General features: G+C 51.0%; 1 protein-coding gene across 1 annotated transcript in view; it reads right to left on the reverse strand.

The window, feature by feature from the left end:
- LOC107116392 (mitogen-activated protein kinase kinase kinase 3-like) overlaps nucleotides 1-21,750 on the reverse strand; it is a gene marked incomplete at both ends in the record, with an annotated part of 52,977 nt that overhangs the window by 2,069 nt on the left and 29,158 nt on the right. The window contains 7 exons of the mRNA XM_015418293.1: nucleotides 3,473-3,621; nucleotides 5,169-5,366; nucleotides 8,728-8,820; nucleotides 12,492-12,559; nucleotides 14,240-14,313; nucleotides 16,708-16,841; nucleotides 20,688-20,799. Coding sequence (XP_015273779.1) covers nucleotides 3,473-3,621; nucleotides 5,169-5,366; nucleotides 8,728-8,820; nucleotides 12,492-12,559; nucleotides 14,240-14,313; nucleotides 16,708-16,841; nucleotides 20,688-20,799 — 828 coding nt within the window. The remainder of the gene's footprint in view (nucleotides 1-3,472; nucleotides 3,622-5,168; nucleotides 5,367-8,727; nucleotides 8,821-12,491; nucleotides 12,560-14,239; nucleotides 14,314-16,707; nucleotides 16,842-20,687; nucleotides 20,800-21,750) is intronic.

Below are 21,750 nucleotides of genomic sequence, written 5' to 3' on the forward strand. Positions count from 1 at the left end.
AGGCGCCCCCCCCCCCCAACCACAGCTCAGTGAGGACCGGAGAAGCCACTACCTGGGGGTCAGAGCTCGGAAACATAAGGAGCGATTTGCAGGATCCTTTTGTCCCAATTCAGATCTCTCTCTGCACCGCATACAGTTAGCTTATACACGCAGAGGAATGAAGCTTTCTGCTTCATTGCCAAAAAGGAGCCGACAGCCATTTTCAGGGTGCAAGTCACTCAATGGAAACCGAGCACTGGGTGCCTTCCACGTTGCCAACAAAATCTGCCTGTGAGAAGCCGAGGACCCCAAAAGGCGTGGCTAATAGCCACCGATGGACCTCTGCTCCATATGCTCATCTAATTCCCTCTTGAAGCCGTCCATGCTTGTAGCCGCCGCCACTTCCTGTGGCATTGAGTGCAAGTCACTCAATGGAAACCGAGCACTGGGTGCCTTCCACGTTGCCAACAAAATCTGCCTGTGAGAAGCCGAGGACCCCAAAAGGCGCATGAGCGGAAGAGCATCTCTGTCTGAAGGGTCCATCGAGTCTGGCCCCGATTTGAAAGGTAAAGCGCAAAGCCATTCTCTTTTGCTTCCATGCTTGTCTTTCCTTCCTCTGCTCACCGTCCCCCACTTCAGCCTCCGGCCAGCTCCCTCCCTCCCTGAGGCCTCCTCCAGGAAACGGGAGAACGGATCACAACAGAGGTTGCTAAGCAACCATACACCTAGCCACGCCACTTCCTGCCTGAATCCCAAAGTTGTGGGAATCGGAACAGTTTCTACGACACGGAGGGGACTTTTGAGTAGTCAAAGCGTTTTTCAGTTCTTAACCTGTTTATTCTCAAAAAAGTATTTCTCACTGTGATGTGAGAAGTCAAGTAGGGAACTAGGATCTGGGGGGGGCGCTGGGTTCGAATCCCCATTTATCCAGGAAGCTCACTGGGTGATCCTGGGCCTGTCACTTTGCCTCAGCCTAACCTATGCTCAGGAGCTGCGGTGGCTCAAGTGGTTAAGACGCTAAACTGCAGGCTGTGAAAGGTCAGTAGTTCAGCAGTTCGAGTTGCCGCATGACGGAGTGAGCTCCCATCTCTAGTTCCAGCTCCTGCCAACCTAGCAGTTCGAAAGCAAGAAATTGCAAGTAGATAAATAGGTACCACTTCGGTGGGAAGGGAACAGCGTTCCGTGCGCCTTGGTGTTTAGTCATGCCGGCCACATGACCACGGAAACGTCTTCGGACAGCGCTGGCTCTTCAGCTTTGAAACAGAGATGAGCACCGCAACCCTAGAGTTGGTTTCAACTGGCTTTCGAGCAAGGGAAACCTTTACCTTTACCTTTTAACCTATGCTCAGAGGACTGTTGTGAGGACAAAATGGGGAAGAAAGAATGATGTATGCTGCCTGGACGAAAACTGTCCTAAATAGATGTAGCACCAATTAACTGCCCAAATGGTCTTACCCTAGGAGACCATTTCAAGCACCTTCCGCATGATAAGAAAACAATATACTAAACTCAGGGTTTGAACCAATCCAGAAACAGACAATATACTCAAAGGAGGGGAGGGTCCGTGACATGGGGGGGGGAGAGAATGACATTGGCAATGTTGCTGATGTCACAATGTCACTTCTAGGTATAATGTAGCTCTAGGAACTGTAGGCAACTCTATGGTAAAACTCTATGGTTTTATCATACAGTTTCTGGCAATTCCTAGAGCTACCTATTAGCACTTCTGGGTTGTAACAGGAAGTGACGTGCCAGCACATTTATTTTTCTCCTGCTGCCATTCGTTGCGGAAGCGGGCAGTCGGTGGGAGGCCTAACTCAAAGTGATGTGAATGTTTAAAAACCACCTTGCAAATGCTGTTTTTACGGTGAGCGCGTTTCCACTCTGTGAGCTTCAGAGTGGCGCCATTTTGTCCTGGCTGCTTGTACTCACTTTGCTTGTCTCTTGGCTGTCGGGGTCAAAGGGCACCTGCTTCACCGAAAGCTCCCGGCCAGTGTCGACGTCGTAGCAAAGATAGACCTCTCCAAAGGCCCCCCGGCCCAGCAGCTTTCCCAGCCGCCAATTCACCGGGGCCTGCAGCGCTAAGCGAGAAGACAGAAATCGTGTTACGAGAAGACAAAGGTCCTCCAAACGGCCGTCCCGTCTCGACCCCCACCTTAAGACGGATTGATATCTCATGAGCGTTAGCACTCAGCAGAACAGCGGCTCTCTGACAGCCCTCGGCCGCTAAACTCCTCTTAAAAGCCTCTTACTCTAACTGGGAATTGGTCAGCCCCCTGCGACTCACCCCTTCCAAGATCCCTGTTGGCATCCAAGACGTTTAGCTGCCAACACAACATATGAAGTCCAGGTCCCACAAAACCACATTAGACTCCCATGTGCACGTACCCCTTTAAGGCTCTACAAGGGGGGCTGCACAAGCCTTTGAGCCCAACAGAGCTGTGGAATGCCAGGTGCTCAATCCTTACCCCGCATTTCCAGAGATTATGAGGTTTAGAAAGCTCTCTGGCTGGCCACGGTTTCACAAGTCCAGGGAGCGTCTTCACGGGCATATTCAGCATATTTAGCAGCCAGGAAGCTTCACACACACTTTCTGGGTTGCGATCTTTACAACAACCCTACAGAAGTAGGCTAGTATCCTCCTCCTCCTCCTATTGCAGAGAGGGGACTGAGGCTGTGTGACTTGGCTAAGGCCATGTGTTAAGATACTGACTGATGTTGTTTCTAGTCCGCCTTTCTGACAGGGACGCAAGGCAGATTACACAGACTGAGTCAATCCAATCAACGGAATGGGACATTCAGTAATACAGAAGCAAGGTTTGGACTGGGGACTTGCAGAACTTAGATCATTCTCATTAAGACCACAAGAGAAGCCATGTTGGATCAGGGCAACGGCCCATCTGGTCCACAGGCCCGTAGACTGGATTTTGTGGCTTGTGGGGCAATTGTTTTTTTCCTGGTGGGGCTGAAGTTCTCAGTGCAGAAAGAAAAGCCATTTAGCCAACAGAAAGCTGTGACCAGGATAGATCTCTAAATGGCAAGCTGCCGGCCACTTTAGATGACAGTTCTCAGCTGCTGCAAGTTAATCACTTCTGCCAGCCTATGCAACAATTCTGACCACAAGCCAGCAGGTGGGAGTGATGACTCCTATAGTCCAGAAAGCTAACACTAAGGTGGGAAAACTCTCTTAAAGGAGACCAGTTTCTTGACACAGAAGGGATTCTAGAGGACACATACTCCAACCCCCTTGGCTCAGTGCGGGAACCTAGAGCTACCTATTATCACTTCCGGGTTGTAACAGGAAGTGACGTACCAGCACATTTATTTTTCTCCTGCTGCCATTCGTTGCGGAAGCGGGCAGTCGGTGGGAGGCCTAACTCAAAGTGATGTGAATGTTTAAAAACCACCTTGCAAATGCTGTTTTTACGGTGAGCGCGTTTCCACTCTGTGAGCTTCAGAGTGGCGCCATTTTGTCCTGGCTGCTTGTACTCACTTTGCTTGTCTCTTGGCTGTCGGGGTCAAAGGGCACCTGCTTCACCGAAAGCTCCCGGCCAGTGTCGACGTCGTAGCAAAGATAGACCTCTCCAAAGGCCCCCCGGCCCAGCAGCTTTCCCAGCCGCCAATTCACCGGGGCCTGCAGCGCTAAGCGAGAAGACAGAAATCGTGTTACGAGAAGACAAAGGTCCTCCAAACGGCCGTCCCGTCTTGACCCCTACCTTAAGATGGATTGATATCTCATGAGCGTTAGTACTCAGCAGAACAGTGGCTCTCTGACAGCCCTCGGCCGTTAAACTCCTCTTAAAAGCCTCTTACTCTAACTGGGAATTGGTCACCCCCCTGCGACTCACTCCTTCCAAGATCCCTGTTGGCATCCAAGACGTTTAGCTGCCAACACAACATATGAAGTCCAGGTCCCACAAAACCACATTAGACTCCCATGTGCACGTACCACTTTAAGGCTCTACAAGGGGGCTGCACAAGCCTTTGAGCCCAACAGAGCTGTGGAATGCCAGGTGCTCAATCCTTACCCCGCATTTCCAGAGATTATGAGGTTTAGAAAGCTCTCTGGCTGGCCACGGTTTCACAAGTCCAGGGAGCGTCTTCACGGGCATATTCAGCATATTTAGCAGCCAGGAAGCTTCACACACACTTTCTGGGTTGCGATCTTTACAACAACCCTACAGAAGTAGGCTAGTATCCTCCTCCTCCTCCTCCTCCTATTGCAGAGAGGGGACTGAGGCTGTGTGACTTGGCTAAGGCCATGTGTTAAGATACTGACTGATGTTGTTTGTAGTCCGCCTTGCTGACAGGGACGCAAGGCAGATTACACAGACTGAGTCAATCCAATCAACGGAATGGGACATTCGGTAATACAGAAGCAAGATGTGGACTGGGGACTTGTAGAACTTATTAAGACCACAAGAGAAGCCATGTTGGATCAGGCCAACGGCCCACCCAGTCCACAGGCCCGTAGACTGGATTCTGTGGCTTGTGGGGCAATTTTTTTTTTCCTGGTGGGGCTGAAGTTCTCAGTGCAGAAAGAAAAGCCATTTAGCCAACAGAAAGCTGTGACCAGGATAGATCTCTAAATGGCAAGCTGCCGGCCACTTTAGATGACAGTTCTCAGCTGCTGCAAGTTAATCACTTCTGCCAGCCTATGCAACAATTCTGACCACAAGCCAGCAGGTGGGAGTGATGACTCCTATAGTCCAGAAAGCTAACACTTAGGTGGGAAAACTCTCTTAAAGGAGACCAGTTTCTTGACACAGAAGGGATTCTAGAGGTCACCTAATCCAACCCCCTTGGCTCAGTGCAGGAATGAGTCAACCACAGCACTCCACTCTGCTTAAAAGAGTGAACACCTTTAAAAAATGTTTAAAAATGATTTTTAAAAGCATTTACAGGAGAAATTCTTGTGGGGCTGTGCCTTTAAGAAAGGGGGCAGAGCCCCCCAAAGCCCCACTGTAAGTATGTGCCTGCCAGTCCAACACTCTGTGTCACACAGTGACCAAGGTCCACTAGGAGGTCCACTAGCGGGGTCAGAAGTCCAGAAGCCCTCCCACTGCTGCCCCCCCAAGCACCAAGAGCGCACAGCATCACTTGCCCCAGACAGAGTGTTCTTTATCCTACCCCGGTAACTAGACTGAACTAGTCCCTGATTACCAGCAATCCACTGGGAGGCAACTTACTGCTCCTCGTCTTGGCAGGAGACGAGCCAAAGCCTTGGAAGATCTTGTCGCAGCTGTGCCACCACTTGGTGCCCCCGCGGTCCTCGTAGCGCAAGGTGATGAGCTTGTTGTCTCCGTTGAAGCTCTTTGTCCGGCTGGACGGCACCAGCTGGAAAAGATTCTCCGGGGGAGCGTAACTTCTGGGAAAGGTCCTTCGGCCTTTGGGAGCAACGGAGGGATGAGAGGGAAGAATCAGAGGCGGCTCGGTGGTACGGCCCTCGCTTCGCAAGCCGGAGGTTGCAGGCTCTATCCCCGCTGCCTCCGCTTAAAGGAGCCCTGGAGGCAATTTGAGGTCTCGTTGGCGGACGCCTTGAAGAGCGGAGGCCAGTCAGAGCCTACTAGACCCCTCATGGGGATTTCAAGGCGTGAGATTCAGAGGCGGTTTGCCTTTGGCCGCTTAGAATCATAGTGTGGGAAGGTACCTCCAAGGGTCATCTAGTCCAACCCCCTGCACAATGCAGGAAATTCACAAATACCTCCCACTCCACACCCCCAGTGACCCCTGCTCCATGCCCAGAAGATGACAAAAAAAAATCTCCAGGATCTCCGGCCAAACTGGCCTGGAGTAAAATGGCTTCCTGACCCCCAAAGTGGTGGCTGGCATTTCCCCGGGCGTGTCAGAAAGGGCCACGAGAACTAAGCACTGAGGCAACCCTTCCTGCCCTCCCTCTTATGATCTACCTAAGTTCGCAGAATCCGCATTGCTGTCAGGTGGCCATCTATCCTCTGTTTGAACACCTCCCAAGAAGGAGAGCCCACCACCTCCCGGGGAAGTCTCTTCAAAAAGACCGCTCTGACTGTCAGGAAGTTTAGCCGAAAACTCTTTGGCTTTAATTTCAGCTCACTGGTTTTGTTCCGACCTTCTGGGGCAACAGAAAACAACTCTGCCCCATCCTCTAGAGGACAGCCCTTCAAGTACTTGAAGATGGTTATCATATCCCCCCTCAGTCGTCTCTTCTCCAGGCTAAACCTACCCAGCTCCTTCAGCCTTTCCTCATAGGACTTGGTCTCCAGACCCCTCCCCATCTTCGCTGCCCTCCTCTGGACACGTCCCAGCTTATCTACATCCTCCTTAAATTGTGATGCCCAAAACTGAACACACTACTCTAGGCGAGGTCGAACCGGAGCAGAGTAAAGCGATACCATCACGTTGCGTGATCCGGACACCATATGTCTGCATGGGGACGCTTGCCTTCCTTAGTGGTCTCTCATCCAAGTAATCACCGGGGCCGACCCTGCTTAGCTTCTGAGATCTGATGAGATCGGGCTAGCCTGAGCCATTCGGGTTGGGGAAGACTGAGCTAGGCTGAGAGTGAAACCAGATGGGCTAAGAGGTTCTGCTGTCTACAGCTCCCATCTGCTTCACCCTGGAACAATGCTGTGAGTCAAAGCAAGGCTGGCCCATAGATACGTAACAGAGAAGATCATGATATGTACCAGCTAAGCTTTAAGAACATAAGAACATAAGAGACGCCAATGTTGGATCAGGCCAAAGGCCCATCCAGCCCAAGCACCAAGAAGACCCCCCCCAAGCACCAAGAAGACAGAGCATCACTTGCCCCAGAGCCCCTATCTATACCTTGTGGGGCTAATAGCCATTGATGGACCTCTGCTCCATATGCTTATCTAATTCCCTCTTATAACAACATAGGAGATGCCAATGTTGGATCAGGCCAAAGGCCCATCCAGTCCAACATTCTGTGTCACACAGTGGCCAACAATACCAGGGGCCATCAGGAGGTCCACCAGTGGGGCCAGGACACTAGAAGCCCTCCCACGGTTGCCCCCCCCCCAGCACCAAGAAGACAGAGCATCCCTTGCCCCAGACTGAGGGTTCCTACCTACACCTTGTGGCTAATAGCCACTGAAGGACCTTTGCTCTTAAGACCATAAGAGATGCCAATGTTGGATCAGGCCAAAGGCCCATCCAGTCCAACACTCTGTGTCACACAGTGGCCAAAATTACAAGGTGCCCTCAGGAGATCCACCAGTGGGGCCAGGACATTAGAAGCCCTCCCACTGTTGACCCCCCCCCCCAAGCACCAAGATGACAGAGCATCACTCGCCCCAGAGTCCCTATCTATACCTTGTGGCTAATAGCCACTGATGGACCTCTGCTCCATATGCCGATCTAATTCCCTTTTGAAGCCGTCCATGCTTGTAGCTGCCACCACTTCCTGTGGCTTTGGCTAAGCTTTGCCTAGGGGCTTTTGTGGGCACACGGTTCTTTCCTAAATACACGCATCTCTTGGGTGGATCCTGGCTTATCACAGAGCCATAGAGCTAGAAGGGACTTCTGGGTGTGGAACAGGGGTCACTGGGGGTGTGGGGCGGGAGGTATTTGTGAATCTCCTGCATTGTGCAGGGGGTTGGACTAGATGACCCCGGAGGTCCCTTCCAACTCTATGATCCTGTGATTCTACGATTCCAGGGTCATCTAGTCCGACCCCCCTACACAATGCCCAGAAGATGACAAAAAACCTCCAGGATCTCCAGCCAAACTGGCCTCAAGAAAAACTGCAAGAGGTCCCGATATGCACTTCACAGGAGAGGAGAACCCCGCCATTTGAGAACCAATTTGCTAGACCAGCTAGATTCACGTCAGCTTGCACCTTAGAAACCAGCAAGGTTTTGGAGGGGATGAGCTTTCGAGAGTCAACACTCCCTTTATCAGATGCCACCACCAAAGGGTCCCTGACAAAGGGTGCTTTGGCTCTCGAAACGTCATACCCCCCCCAAATCTTATTGGCCTCTAAGGTGTTACTGGACTCGATTCGAATCTAGCTGTCCTCCAGCAGACCAATATGGCTACCCTCGGAACAAAGTTTGAGTCCTGGGGCACCTTTAAGACCAACAAAGTGTAAGTCTGGGTATAAGCGTTCATGCCCATGCACACTCCCTCAGATACGTTGAGACAAGACTTCCTCAACCATTACATATGTATCTGAAGAAGTGCGCATGCGCACGAAAGCTTATGTTGGTCTTAAAGGTACCACTGGACTCAAACTTTGTGCTGTTGCTGCAGGCCAACACTCACCTGAATCGATCTGACGAAGTGCGCATGCGCACGAAAGCTTATGTTGGTCTTAAAGGTACCACTGGACTCAAACTTTGTGCTGTTGCTTCAGACCAACACTCACTTGAATCGATCTGAAGAAGTGCACATGCGCACGAAAGCTTATGTTGGTCTTAAAGGTACCACTGGACTCAAACTTTGTGCTGTTGCTTCAGGCCAACACTCACCTGAATCGATCTGACGAAGTGCGCATGCGCACGAAAGCTTATGTTGGTCTTAAAGGTACCACTGGACTCAAACTTTGTGCTGTTGCTGCAGGCCAACACTCACCTGAATCGATCTGACGAAGTGCGCATGCGCACGAAAGCTTATGTTGGTCTTAAAGGTACCACTGGACTCAAACTTTGTGCTGTTGCTGCGAGTCCAGTTCTATTACGTCATCTTTAGTCTCACATACAAACAAGCTCCTCGGCGTGCTTTAACCACTGGGCCTCAAAGTCTTACCGTCGCTGTAGTCCTTGCGACTCTGGGAGAGGTGATACTGCCTTGGGAAGGTCCCTCCCTTCCCGTATCTGTCACAGAATGGGATGTCGAAATCTGGGAAGATGAAAGAGAAAAAGAAATTTATGTATTAGCATCACAACACAGAAAACTTTCATCTTACTGCATTGTTTTCTAGCATCTTGATCTGAGGCCGGTAGCATGTTGAGACCAACAAAGATAAGCTTTTGGGAGTCAAATCTCTCTTTCTCAGATATCTACTCAACACAAATCCAACTGTTCAGCGGCGAACCTCCATGGCAATCCTCCAAAATGTTCTAATTCCTGCAATCCACCTTCTGCGCTGCATCATAAATTGTCATAAACTACTGTCATCGTCTCCTCTTGAAACCCAACCCCATTGCACTGTTGATGTTTTCTACTTGTTTCCATTGCACTGCGCTTTAGATCCTGCAATCTGCTCAGCAAGGAAAGCGGGCCGTAAAACAAAGCGGATAAATATTTTGGAGCAGATGAAACGCGAATGCAGGATTAGTCACAAACTGAAGTGGCTTGGCTGCATCGCAGAGACACGAACGAGGGGAAAACCGCCAGGGAATGATGCAGTAAGGATAGTTCAGCGTCTCTTATGTTCTTATAGACATCTTCAAGAGGGGATTGGATGAACATATGGAGCAGAGGTCCACCAGTGGCTCTTAGCCACAGGGTTTAGAGGTAACACTCTGTCTGGGGCAGTGCCACTCTGTCTTCTTGGTGCTTGGGGGGGGGGCAACAGTGGGAGAGTTTCTGGAGTTCTGGCCCTGCTGTTGGACCTCCTGATGGCACCTGGGTCCTGGCCATCTCTCCTAAGCAAATTTGATTTGATTTTATCTTTATCTGATTTGATTCGTATTCTGCCCTCCCCACAAGCGGGCTCAGGGTGGGTTAAAATGCATGATACGGCAATCGATAATTAAAATATATCTAAAAATCAATCTAAAACCAGCAATCAACAGATCCCAGCAAGGGGCAGTTGGTTCCCAGGTGGCCATTTGGATCCAAGGGGACACTGGAGGGGAGGCCAATTAGCAGGTGGGCGTTCATCACCTCAATTAAAAGCCCGGTGGAAGAGCTCCATCTTACACGCCCTGCATGATAGGTCCCACAAGGCCCCAATTTCTAATGAGAGCTCATTCCACTAGGTAGGGGCCCGGGTCGAAAAAGCCCTGGCCCTTGTTGAGGCAAGTTGGATGTCCCTGGGGTCAGGAACCACCAGGAGATGTTGATTAATAGATTGCAAATTCCTGCAGGTCTCATATGGGGAGCGGTGGTCCCGAAGACTGGGGGTTTTTTTGGGGGGGGGAACATATGCTTTTTAGGATGTGATAAATGTTGCTGTTTTAATTCTTTTTATAATGAAGCTTTTAAGATCTCCAGCGTTCCAAGGAGGTTTTGGACAGGCCGCAGGAAGGATTTGGACTGTGGCTCTTCCCTCTGGCTTGTTTCATGTCCTCGGTGGTTTATCCACTCGGCTCTCATTATTAGTTATCTGATATGACTGCGCTATGTTTCTCTTGTAAGCCATCTGGCCTGCTTCCCTAATTAGAAGGGTGGGATATAAATCTTCTTAATAAATAAGTAACTTTTAAAGGGGCAGCATGAACGCTGCGGGCAGGGAGACGTCTCAAATGTTCACGGAATCCACACGGCCGCACTGGAAGTCCGGCTTCCACAGCTCGGCTCTGAAGCCCTGCGTCGGTCCAAAAGATGTTTTCTCTTCCTCTGGGCCCCCAGCCATGTATTCATTTTTTAATATCTGAGGTCATCGAGCTATTACTATGATGCAATTTTCCATGATTTCACCAAGCCGCACATGTACGCTCACAGTAAAAGCTCCGGCCAAAGGAAAAATCCTTGCAATTCCCATGTAAGATCTTGCATTAATAAATAAGTAACTTTTAAAGAGGCAGCATGAACGCTGCAGGCAGGGAGACGTCTCAAACGTTCACAGAATCCACACAGCCGCATTGGAAGTCCAGCTTCCACAGCTCGGCTCTGAAGCCCTGCGTCGGTCCAAAAGATGTTTTCTCTTCCTCTGGGCCCCCAGCCATGTATTCATTTTTTAATATCTGAGGTCATCGAGCTATTACTATGATGCAATTTTCCATGATTTCACCAAGCCGCACATGTACGCTCACAGTAAAAGCTCCGGCCAAAGGAAAAATCCTTGCAATTCCCATGTAAGATCTTGCAGTCATCTGAGGTACTCTGTGCCCCCAAAGTTATTCTCTGCCCCCCTCCAGGGCAGCTTGTGCGACTTCCCGCAGTGCCCAAACTCTGTCTTGTAAGCGTTTCAAGAGTGATGCTTGTCATCAGATCTGCAGGCAAGGTTGCCTGAGCGCCAAATATTTTAATTAATTTATTTATTTTGTTAAATTTATACCCTGCCATCCCCGTGAACAGGTTCAGAGCGGCTTACATTGGTTGGTCCGCAAGTGACCATTAAAATCTACATAAAATCATATACGCAGTTCAATTACAAGTAAGATCATAACATCCTAAAACCAGGGGTCATTTCCTGCAGGAGCGCACAGGAGCGGAGCTCCGGCAGTAAAGAGCCCAGGGGGCGGGCACATCCAACAAGCCCCACCCCTTGCTCTCAGCAGCCCTCAGTCAGAGCAAGAAGCAGCCGGGTAAGTTGCAGAGCTCCCCTCGCCCCCCCCCCCGGGCCCAAACAGCCCAGTGGCACCTTTAAGACCACGTTTTATTCATGTACAAGCTCTCCCTCCTCTGCAAAGACAGAACCCACGTGCCCCCCCCCAATAGTTGGCAATCCAAAAAAGTCCAGTGGAGCCTGAGCGGTGGGTGTTGCCTTCTGACACACTTCTGGTGATGTCAGGGGGTGTGGCATATGCAAATAAGGTATGCTAATGAGTTATGCTAATGAGCTCCTGCACCTCTTTTTCTACAAAATGACCCCTGCCTAAAACTATAAAGTAAAGGTAAAGGTAAAGGTTCCCTTGCTCGAAAGCCAGTCGAATCCGACTCTAGGGTTGCGGTGCTCATCTCCGTTTCCAAGCCGAAGAGCCAGCGCTGTCCGAAGACGTTTCCGTGGTCATGTGGCCGGCATGACTAGACACCAAGGCGCACGGAACGCTGTTCCCTTCCCACCGAAGTGGTGCCTATTTATCTACTTGCAATTTCTTGCTTTCGAACTGCTAGGTTGGCAGGAGCTGGAACTATAAAGTGCTGGGCATATTTCATTAGTTAATTAAGATGGCATACTAAAGTGCATACATACGTACAACATGCAGTTTTTCAGCTCAGTAATCTTCCTAAGTCACGTGACGGCACAGGCCAGATGTTATAATTGAGGGCCAGGATCTATACTACGACTGTTGATGGCAGCAGTGAGGTGGCTCCTTAGTTGAAGGCCTGGTGGAAGAGCTCCGTCTTGCAGGCCCTGCGGAACTGTAAAAGGTCCCGCAGGGTCCTGATCTCTTCCAGGAGCTCGTTGTACCAGTATGGAGCTGCCACTGAGAAGGCCCTGGCCCTGGTAGTAGCAAGCCTGGCATCCTTGGGGCCTGGGAGGGTCAGTCGGTTTTGAGACCCCGACCGTAGTGCTCTCTGGGGTATATATGGGAAAAGGCAGTCCCCTCAGGTATGAATAGAGGTGAAATAGAGATGAAACTGCAGCATTCAAGGTTCCAACACTGAAAACTCTTCCAAGGGGCTTTGGGAGGGGGGGATTCTCCTCTTGCCTATAACCACAATATTGTGCAGATTACCTAAGCAATCCAGACTGTCTTTGGTTTGGCTCGTCCTTCTTGGAACAGGTGTTTGGTTAAAGGGTGGGCTGTGTGAAGAGAGAGAAATGCTGTTTTAGTGCCGTGGAAATGCCCCCAGCCTGTATTTTTTTAATATAAAATTTTTTAAAAGTATAAACCCCTGTATTTTTAAGATAGCCCTTGCCCGAAGCGGTGTCTCCCACACGAAACTGGGCTCTTCCACATCTCATTTTCCTTGCTTGCTGCATTCCCGTTGCTTCAGGGGGATTTCCTGTCCCATGTGCAATCTGCTCCCTCTAGTAGTTGATTCAATATCGCATTGCTTTATGCCCAGCATAAAAACCTGCGGTTTAACTCTGCAGGGAGACATGCCGGACATACAGTGTTGTAATATTGAATCGACCACTAGATGGAGCAAAACCTGTGCAGAACAGGAAAATAACCCTGAAGCAACAAGAACGCACAAGCGAGGAAAATGAGAAATCGGAAAAGCCAAATTTATCTCATTTACCGACTGATTTTGGTTTTATCGTAGCTGCTATATTGACTAACTGCTCAAGTCATCTTTCGGGCATGTTGAGACGTCTGCTATTGAAATTACTAGATTTAATTTTAGAGCCACGAGGTGTAGCGCATAATTGATGGATTTGAGTCCGGAAGCATCTTCGAGACGAGTAAGATTTGGTCTCTAAGTTGCCACTAGGCTTGAAGACCAACACAGCTACCCACCTGAAACTACCTGGAGAAAGTACTGAATTTCTAGTGGGAAGACCCAGATTAGAATTTCCTACAAACCGGGCCTTCGGGTAAGATTAGGTTTACCCCCACCTTTCTGAGATTAAATAAGGGAGAGGAATTTTTCTGCTTCTTTTTAAGAAACTCCTTCCATAAAGAGATCCTTCCACCTTTTCCCAGAACCCTTTGCTGCTGCTGTTTAGGAACAAGGAAAGGTCTGTCCTGACTGCTGAGGTTTTGGGGTATAACAGATATATTTTTCTCCTGCTGTTATCCTCCTCATGGCAATCTGGCTGACAAGCGGCTCTTCAGTTCGAACCGCTTTCCGATCTCATGGGTTTTCATCAGAATAGGGACTTAATTCCTCTCTTCATCTGCCTCCTTGGTTCCATCTCTGCCCACCCACATCTACTGAAGTTAGGAAATCTGTAACCAGAGAAGACGATCAAAGTCCCAGGCCCTTATCTCATCACAAGAGAGGAGGGAATTATGCGCGCTTGTTGTTATTCGACATAAGTAATGTCAAACCACATGAAACAGAGTGCTTAGAAAAAGGAATGTAAGTGGAACAGCGCCTAAGGAATTAAAACTTTTGCAAGGAATGTTGATCTCAAATAAGTACGTGTCAGCACAGAGGGAGCCCTTTTACTAATTACAAAAGGATATCAAGTTTGTATTGTATTGACATTTTAAAATCTTTTTATGGATTTTAAATAGTGCTTTCACTGACTGATTGTTAGCTGTCTTAGATCCCAGGCTGAAAGACAGGTGACATTAGAAGAAGAATACATAAAACCCCTGCATGGGTGACCTTGGGCCGAACATTCTCTTGCAGCTTAGACTACCTCGCAGGGCTGTTGAGAGGATAAAGTGGGATGGAGGCGGAGGAAAGAAGAAGAAACAACCAGGTACTCCGATATTCTTGGAGGAAGTGCAGGGGAAGATACAATATAAACAGGGTTTTTTTTAAAAAAAAATGCCATTTATTTCATATGGCCGTCTTCCAGTCCTACCTGTCTATGGATCGGTCCAAAGACTGACAGCTTCCTGAGAGAGAGTCATCCGGACTGATAAACGACTCCAGCACCTGACCGGGGGCGGGGGGGGGGAGGCGGCAGAAAAAAGAGGAGAAAATAAATAAACGGGACTCATGACAAATTAGAAACAATCAAAGCCCGTCTTGGCAGCTAGGAGCACAATGCACATCTGCGTTCTCAGACCCCTGCCAAAATTCAGCCAGAGTGACTTTTGTCTCCACTGTTATAATTTTTTTAAAAAAATAGAAGGAAAGCAAATTAAAGAACCCCGCCCTCTTTGTGGAAATGCTGACCTGGAGTTTCCACTCCAGAACTAGCTAGTAGTGACTCTGCAGAGAAACGGGCTGTTATAGCCATACTTCGTTTGTTACATCCATCCCCTGGACTCTAGCTTCGTGCAGAAAAGGTTCCTTCGGGCACTGTTTTTCCACTTGCCACCAGTGTTCCCTCTAAGCTGAGTTACTGTGAGCTAGCTCCCAGTTTTTTAGCCTCAGGCTCACACATTTTTGCCTTCGCTCAGGAAGGAGGGCTCCAGAGCAAGCTCATTGATGCAGTAGCCAAATCGCTCGCTCACAACTTTAATGCCAGCAGCTCACAAAGTAGATTTTTTTTTGCTCACAAAACTCCACCACTTAGAGGGAGCATTGCTTGAGTCATGCCTTCCCCTAGGCCAATCAGAATTGATTGATGGGCAAGGCCGGAAGAGCACTTCTGTTTCCCAAATCCACTCCTGCTATTCCTGCCTCTCTGGCTGATATCAGCCCTCGGAGACAATATCAGCCCTCTACAAGCCTATTCAAAGAGACGGAATGGCCACACAATACAGCCCTTCTCGCTACCGAATGCAACCACAGGAAGCCTAGGGTTGCCAATCCCCCCGGTTTGGCAGGGGTCCCCCGCTTTTTGGGGGCTTCTACCCACCACGGTGGCTCAAGTGGTTAAGACGCTGAACTGCGGGCTGTGGAAGGTCAGTAGTTCAGCAGTTTGAGACCCGAGTGCCGCATGACGGAGTGAGCTCCCGTCTCTAGTTCCAGCTCTTGCCAACCTAGCAGTTCGAAAGCAAGACATTGCAAGTAGATAAATAGGGACCACTTCGGTGGGAAGGGAACAGCATTCCATGCGCCTTGGTGTTTAGTCATGCCGGCCACATGACCACGGAAACGTCTTCGGACAGCGCTGGCTCTTCGGCTTGGAAACGGAGATGAGCACCGCAACCCTAGAGTCGGACTCGACTGGCTTTCGAGCAAGGGAACCTTTACCTTTATCTTTACCCACCGGCAGCCAGCTGCCCGCCGGGGAAAGCCTCGCCCCCAAGCCCCAGCACCCGCCGCCAACCCTCTCCCTTCTCTCTTGAGAGAGAAGAGGGGGAGGGGTGGTTGCAGGCCAGCCACGCACCCGATCTCCGCTCAGAGATCGGGCGCACGGAAACGCCGGCTCCCTGCAGTTAAAGGGGCCCCTTTAACTGCAGGGAGCTGGCGCCCCTGTCGGGCAGGTGGGCGGGCAATCACGTCGGGGATGCCCCGCCCCCTCCAGGAACGCCCCTCAAAGTCCCCCGCTGGGGGTGAAGATAGGACTTGGCAACCTAAAGTTGATTGATGGGCTCCTCCCCTCCATCTTTAAAACAACAAACAAACATCCCTGCATATGAAAAACTAGCTCGGATCGGCAAATCTAAAACTGCTTTCATTCCCTAACACCACACTAGCCTTCTGTGTGCGCAGAGGGCTCCCCCCCCCCCAGAGCAAGAAACATTCAAACGTGCAATCGTCCACCTCGGGCATGAGCTGGTACAGCTGAGAAGGGTTGGCGCCAATGCTCCCTCTATGCTGTGGAGTCCTGTGAGCTAAACTACTTTGTGAGCTCCTGGCATTAAAGTTGTGAGCGAGCGATTTGGCTACGGCATAAATTAGTTTGCTCTGGAGCCCTCCTTCTTGAGCTAAGATAAGAATGTGTGAGCCGGAGGCTCAAAAACTGTGAGCTAGCCCACACTAACGTAGCTTAGAGGGAACACTGCTTGGTGCATGTCTGAATTAGTCCTAAGCGTCACCAGAGACAGCCTTGCCTTGGGTCACCGGAAGCAGTCACCGGAAAAAGCTGGAGAGATCCTAAGTATGAAGGATCCCAGAAACCGAACTTGGTGAGCTACTGGCATTAAAGTTGTGAGCGAGTGATTTGCCTACTGCATAAATCAGTTTGCTCTGGAGCCCTCCTTCCTCAGCTAAGGCAAATGTGTGAGCCGGAGGCTAAAAAACTGTGAGCTAGCTCTCACTGACTCAGCTTAGAGGGAACACTCCTTATGGCTGGAAGCGCCCAGTCAGGCCTCTCCATAGATCCCTGGCTGCATATTCTACTCACTCCCCCATCCCTGGCCATGCGCCTGCGATCTCCCCTAAACTAAACCCAAGCGGCATTCGGGTCGGCGGGTTTCAGCTCCTGCGGCTTACGTTTGGGTCCATCGTTTCTGGGATGAACTCCCCTTCGCTGTTGATGCTGGTGTAGGAGCCCTGGCGGGCGATCTGCTGCTGCTCTTCCGGAACACTCCCGGGGGGCGGGGAACTCCGGCCTGTGTGCAGTGAGCCTGCGAGGCAGAGAGAGAGAGAGAGAAGCTGCTTAGAGAAGAGTGCGAGAGACAAGCACGAATCCCATCCGTGATGCCAAGAGAACAATTCCACACGGCGCCTGGGCCTAGATTAGCGTTTGCAGGCAAAACATGGGGGGGGGGGAGGTCTCAAAATGGAGATTGCGGGGGTGGTGGTGGTGGTAATGAATTGGTGTCAGTGCCAGTGTCGGCTTATCCTGAGGTGACGCAGCTGTCAGGGCCCAGGGCTTCTGGCTGTTGACCCCCCCACACACTGACTTTTTTGCTAAGATCATAAGATGAAGAGTCCCACTGGATCAGACCTGTGGTCCATCTAGTCCAGCATCCTGCCTCACACGGTGGCCAACCAGTTCCTCTGAACATCCAACGACAGGGTGTGGAGGCCGAGGCCTTCCCCTGACAAGAATACAAGAAGAGCCCTGCTGGATCAGACCAGTGGTCCATCTAGTCCAGCATCCTGTCTCACACAGTGGACAGCCAGTTCCTCTGGAGGGCCAACAGCAGGGCATGGAGGCCAAGGCCTTCCTCTCATGTTGCCTCCTGGCTCTGGGATTCAGAGGTTTAGTGCCTCTGAATGTGGAGGTTCCCCTCAGCCACCATGGCTAGTAGCCACTGATCGATCTCTTCTCCATGAATCTATGCTAGCACTCCTCCATGTTCCCAGCTATGCTCACTGCCCTGGAAGGGCTACAGGTAGGGTTCTTAATGTCCAGGCAAAGCCTGAAGATCTCCCAGAGTTGCACCTGATCCACAAACAACAAATATCAACAGGTCCTCTGGAGGAAAGGGCTGCTTTGAAGGGTAGTCTCAATCGCATTGTACCCTGCGGAGGTCCTTCGCCTCCTAAATCACCACCTTCCCCGGGCCCTCCCTGTTAAGTCGCTCGCTTAACAAAGTAGTCGGAGAGTGATTCAGCAAAGATTCAGCTTTATTCAACAACTCGAACACAACTCCCAACACGGATCAACGTCTGATCGTGTAACCACGCCTTACTGTACATTACCAACCAATGAGATTGTTTACACAAGGACCAATCATCGACGTTCCCGCTCAGGGACTCAGGGAGCTTGCTGACAAGTGATTGGTTGGTTCTTCCTGGGCTAGCATTGCGATTGGATGGATTTGGATCCTAGCCCAGGACGAAGCTTTACATGACGTTTCAATTATGTGATTCACATGCATTCAATGGCAGCTCTTGAATACATTACACTCCCCTTAAATCTTCAGGAATTTCCCAACCAGCAGTTGGAAACCCTGGCTGCAGGGTACTGGTGCGTACGGACAGAGAGAGCAGGGCAGGGGAAAGGAAGGGGGACATGCGGGGCGGCCTGGGGGTGGGAAGAAGGCGGGGCTGGAAACTCTCTTTCCGGGGGGCCCTCCGAACGCGGATTGGCGCAGTGCTTTTTATAGAATCCGGGGGATCGTGAGCCGCGGAACACGGTCGGAGCGCCTCTCTTTCAGGTTAACCAGAAAGCACAGCATGTTCCGAGGCCTGCCATTCCCTACTGGCACACTCTGGACCCCTTCCCGTCTTTCCTTTCCACTATGTTATTTTGAAGGAATTTTCATAGGCAGCCTGTGCAGCCGGCCGGACACACAAAGCCAGATCCCTTTCGTGACCCGGCCGGGCTCTGCTCCTTCCCAAACCAGTTTGTTTTTGTCCCCTCCCGGGCTTTGCCGGTCCGTCCGTCCCACGCGCCCTTCTTTTTAGTGCTTCCAACCCTGTCCAAAAAGCAGCTCCTCGGGGAAATGACACGTTTGGGCCCGATTCCTCGGAGATCTGGCTAGGTGGGCGGAGGCGAGCGGCTGCGGCTGGACTCCGTGGAAAGCCCAGGGACCCGTCGTGGCTGACGGCCAGGTAGAGCTGTCTGGTTTTGCAGCTGCAGAAGTCAACAAGTGAGCCGACGGTGGATGTCCGCACAAGGGGGGCGGCTGCTAACGGTGGGGTGCTGGTCATCTTGAACGTGGGACTCGGTGTCTTAACTCCCTGGGCTACAATGTCAGTGTGCCGCAGGGCTGACGGGGTAATCTTTCAGGGCAGGCCCGTAGCTCCAGCGGGCCCCCACGGGGCCTGGCCCCCTGACTTCCTGCCGAGCCCCCCCTTGGGAATGTGTGCGGGGTGACCCCGACTTCCATTTTTTATTGTATTTGTGGCGCTCCCTTGGGAATGTGTGCGGGGTGACCCCCGACTTATTTAAAGCCCCCCCGAATTAAAACATCCTGGCTACGGGCCTGTTTCAGGGGTCTCAGAAGCACATGGTTGGAAGCTGGTATTGCCTAATAAGACGGCAGTGGCCAGGCCGACCCTGACAATTTCCATACCCCCTAACAAGGGGCCCTCAATTTGGATTTTGGGGTGTATCAACAGAGGCATAACGTCCAAACTGCACCCACCAGCACCTTTCCTAGCACCTGCCAAGTGTTTTCAGAAAGTGGGCGGGGTCAGATTGGGCCTTTCCCCAGCAAGGCTCCTGATTGGCCATCGGTGATTTGATTACCTCTGCAGCTTTTAAAAAATGTTGCTTTGGCAGCGGCTGCCGCCACGGCACAAGGATCTTCACTGTGTGACTGAAGGTAAACGGAGGCCACTATTTTGTGGCTGGCTCCGCCTCCTGCGGCAGCCATTTTGCAGCAGCCGTCTTGTCGCTCCGCCCACCATGCCGTGTCACAATCCCAAAGGTGTCTGCAGGCTCAAAAAGGTTGGGGGCTCCTCTCCCAGACACACTTCTACTTTCCCCCCTAATACGTGACGCTAACACTTATCGCCTGTTAAGCAGAATTTTTGTCCCATCCAACCTTCACAAAGCTCCGTTCTGAGCGCCGCCCACACTACAAGGGGGCAGGAGGCTTATGGTTCGGCCAAAAACAGGCTTAAATTAACTTAAATTCCATTGGGACGGCCGGGACGGGAAAATAGGTTGGCAGCCCAAAACAAAACAAAAAATTTTTACAACTGTGTTCAAGGACATGCTGGCCGAGCACATTTTGTTTCCGAAGGGAGCCTTCCAAATGCCCTCCAGAGTTCTGGCCGAATACTCAACAGCAGCATGAGGGAGAAAAACTTTAAATTTTGTTTTAACTGTGATCCCGCCCCCCCAGGTCTCTTCTCAGGAGCTGGGTCAACAATTCATTTTTATTTTACTTCATTTATACCCGTCCTTTCTCCCCCACGGGGACCCAAAGCCGCTTACCCCATTCTCCTCTCCTCCATTTTATTCTCACAACAACCCTGTAAGGTAGGTTAGGACCAGAGGACGCGACTAGCTTAAAGTTCACCCAGTGAGCTTCCACAGCAGAGTGGGGATTCGAACCTGGGTTCCCCAGATCCTGTTTCGATACTTTAACCACTACACGCTGGTTTAATTTCCTGTAAGTCAGACTTAAGGGATGTGTTCACTGGCCACTGGTAGAAGAAGAAGAGGAGGAGGAGATTGGCTATATACCCTGCCCTTCACTCCCCAAAGGAGTCTCAGAGCGGCTTACAATCTCCTTTCCCTTCCTCTCCTCACAACAGACACCCTGTGAGGTAGGTGGGACTGAGAGAGCTCTTTCCAGAACTACTCTTGAGAGAACAGCTCTGAGAGAACTTGTGACTGACCCAAGGTCACACCAGCAGCTGCACGTGGAGTAGCGGGGACTCAAACCCAGTTCTCCCAGGTTAGAATCCGCGCTTCTAACGACTACACCAAACTGGGAGCTATTATAGAAAGTAAGCTGAAGTGCACCCCCTGCGTTCAGACAGGAGACGACGGCTGTCACTCAGGCTGCGAAGGCTGTGAAAAGAACGGGAACCTCCCTGTGGCCGGCGCCCCGACTTTCACTGACCTGTCGAGTGCTTCCGCGTCCTCTCAGCGTCTTTGTACAGGGACCCCATGATATCGCCCATCGACTTGGATATCCTCATCTCATGCTGCTTGCTGTTGTTGGGCTGCAGGGGCTAGAACCGACACAAAAGGAGAGTCAGTGAGCCCCTGACACCCGCACGGAAGGAGCATTCATGCACTCCGGACTTTCTGGGGCAGCCCCCCAGGGAAGGAAGAACATTTCCACTCCAGGACATATCGGGCTTAATTGGGAAAGGTGCTCATAGGGACGAGAGTTAACGAAGAAACAACTTTCCCCATGTAAGAAGAGGAGGAGGAGGAGGAGGAGGAGGAGGAGATTGGATTTATACCCCGCCCTCCACTTGGAGTCTCAGAGCGGCTTACAAACTCCTTTCCCTTCCCCTCCCCACAACAGACACCCTCTGTGAGGTGGGTGGAGCTGAGAGATCTCTGACACAAACTGCTCTTTTTCAAGGACAGCTGTGCCAGAGCTTGTGACTGACCCAAGGTCACATCAGCAGGTGCAAGTGGAGGAGTGGGGAATCAAACCCGGTTCTCCCATATCAGAGTCCGCACACTTAACCACGACACCAAACTGTGGTCCTGATCGAAGCCTGCCTCCCATGTCCCTGGTGAGTTTTTTAAAAATGCTGGGAGTCGCTTACTTGGGGAGACTTCTTCACCCAAAGAATCATTAACACGTGGAATTCACTGTTGAAGGAAGTGGCGGCAGCTACAAGCAGAGACAGCTTCAAGAGGGGATTGGATAAACATGCGGAGCAGAGGTCCATCAGGGGCTCTTAGCCACAAGGTATAGAGGGAACACTCTGTCTGGGGCAAGTGATGCTCTGTCTTCTTGGTGCTTGGGGGGGCAACAGTGGGAGGGCGTCTGGAGTCCTGGCCCCACTGGTGGACCTCCTGATGGCGCCTGGGTATTGGCCACTGTGTGGCACAGAGTGTTGGACCGGATGGGCCACTGGCCTGATCCAACTTGTCTTCTCTTACGTTCTCATGTCTGGGGCAAGTGATGTTCTGTCATCTTGGTGCTTGGGGGGGGGGGCAAC

This window comes from Gekko japonicus, unplaced genomic scaffold, assembly GCF_001447785.1.
Source record: "Gekko japonicus isolate JY-2015 unplaced genomic scaffold, Gekko_japonicus_V1.1 scaffold4827, whole genome shotgun sequence".
Classification (NCBI taxonomy): Eukaryota; Metazoa; Chordata; class Lepidosauria; order Squamata; family Gekkonidae; genus Gekko; species Gekko japonicus.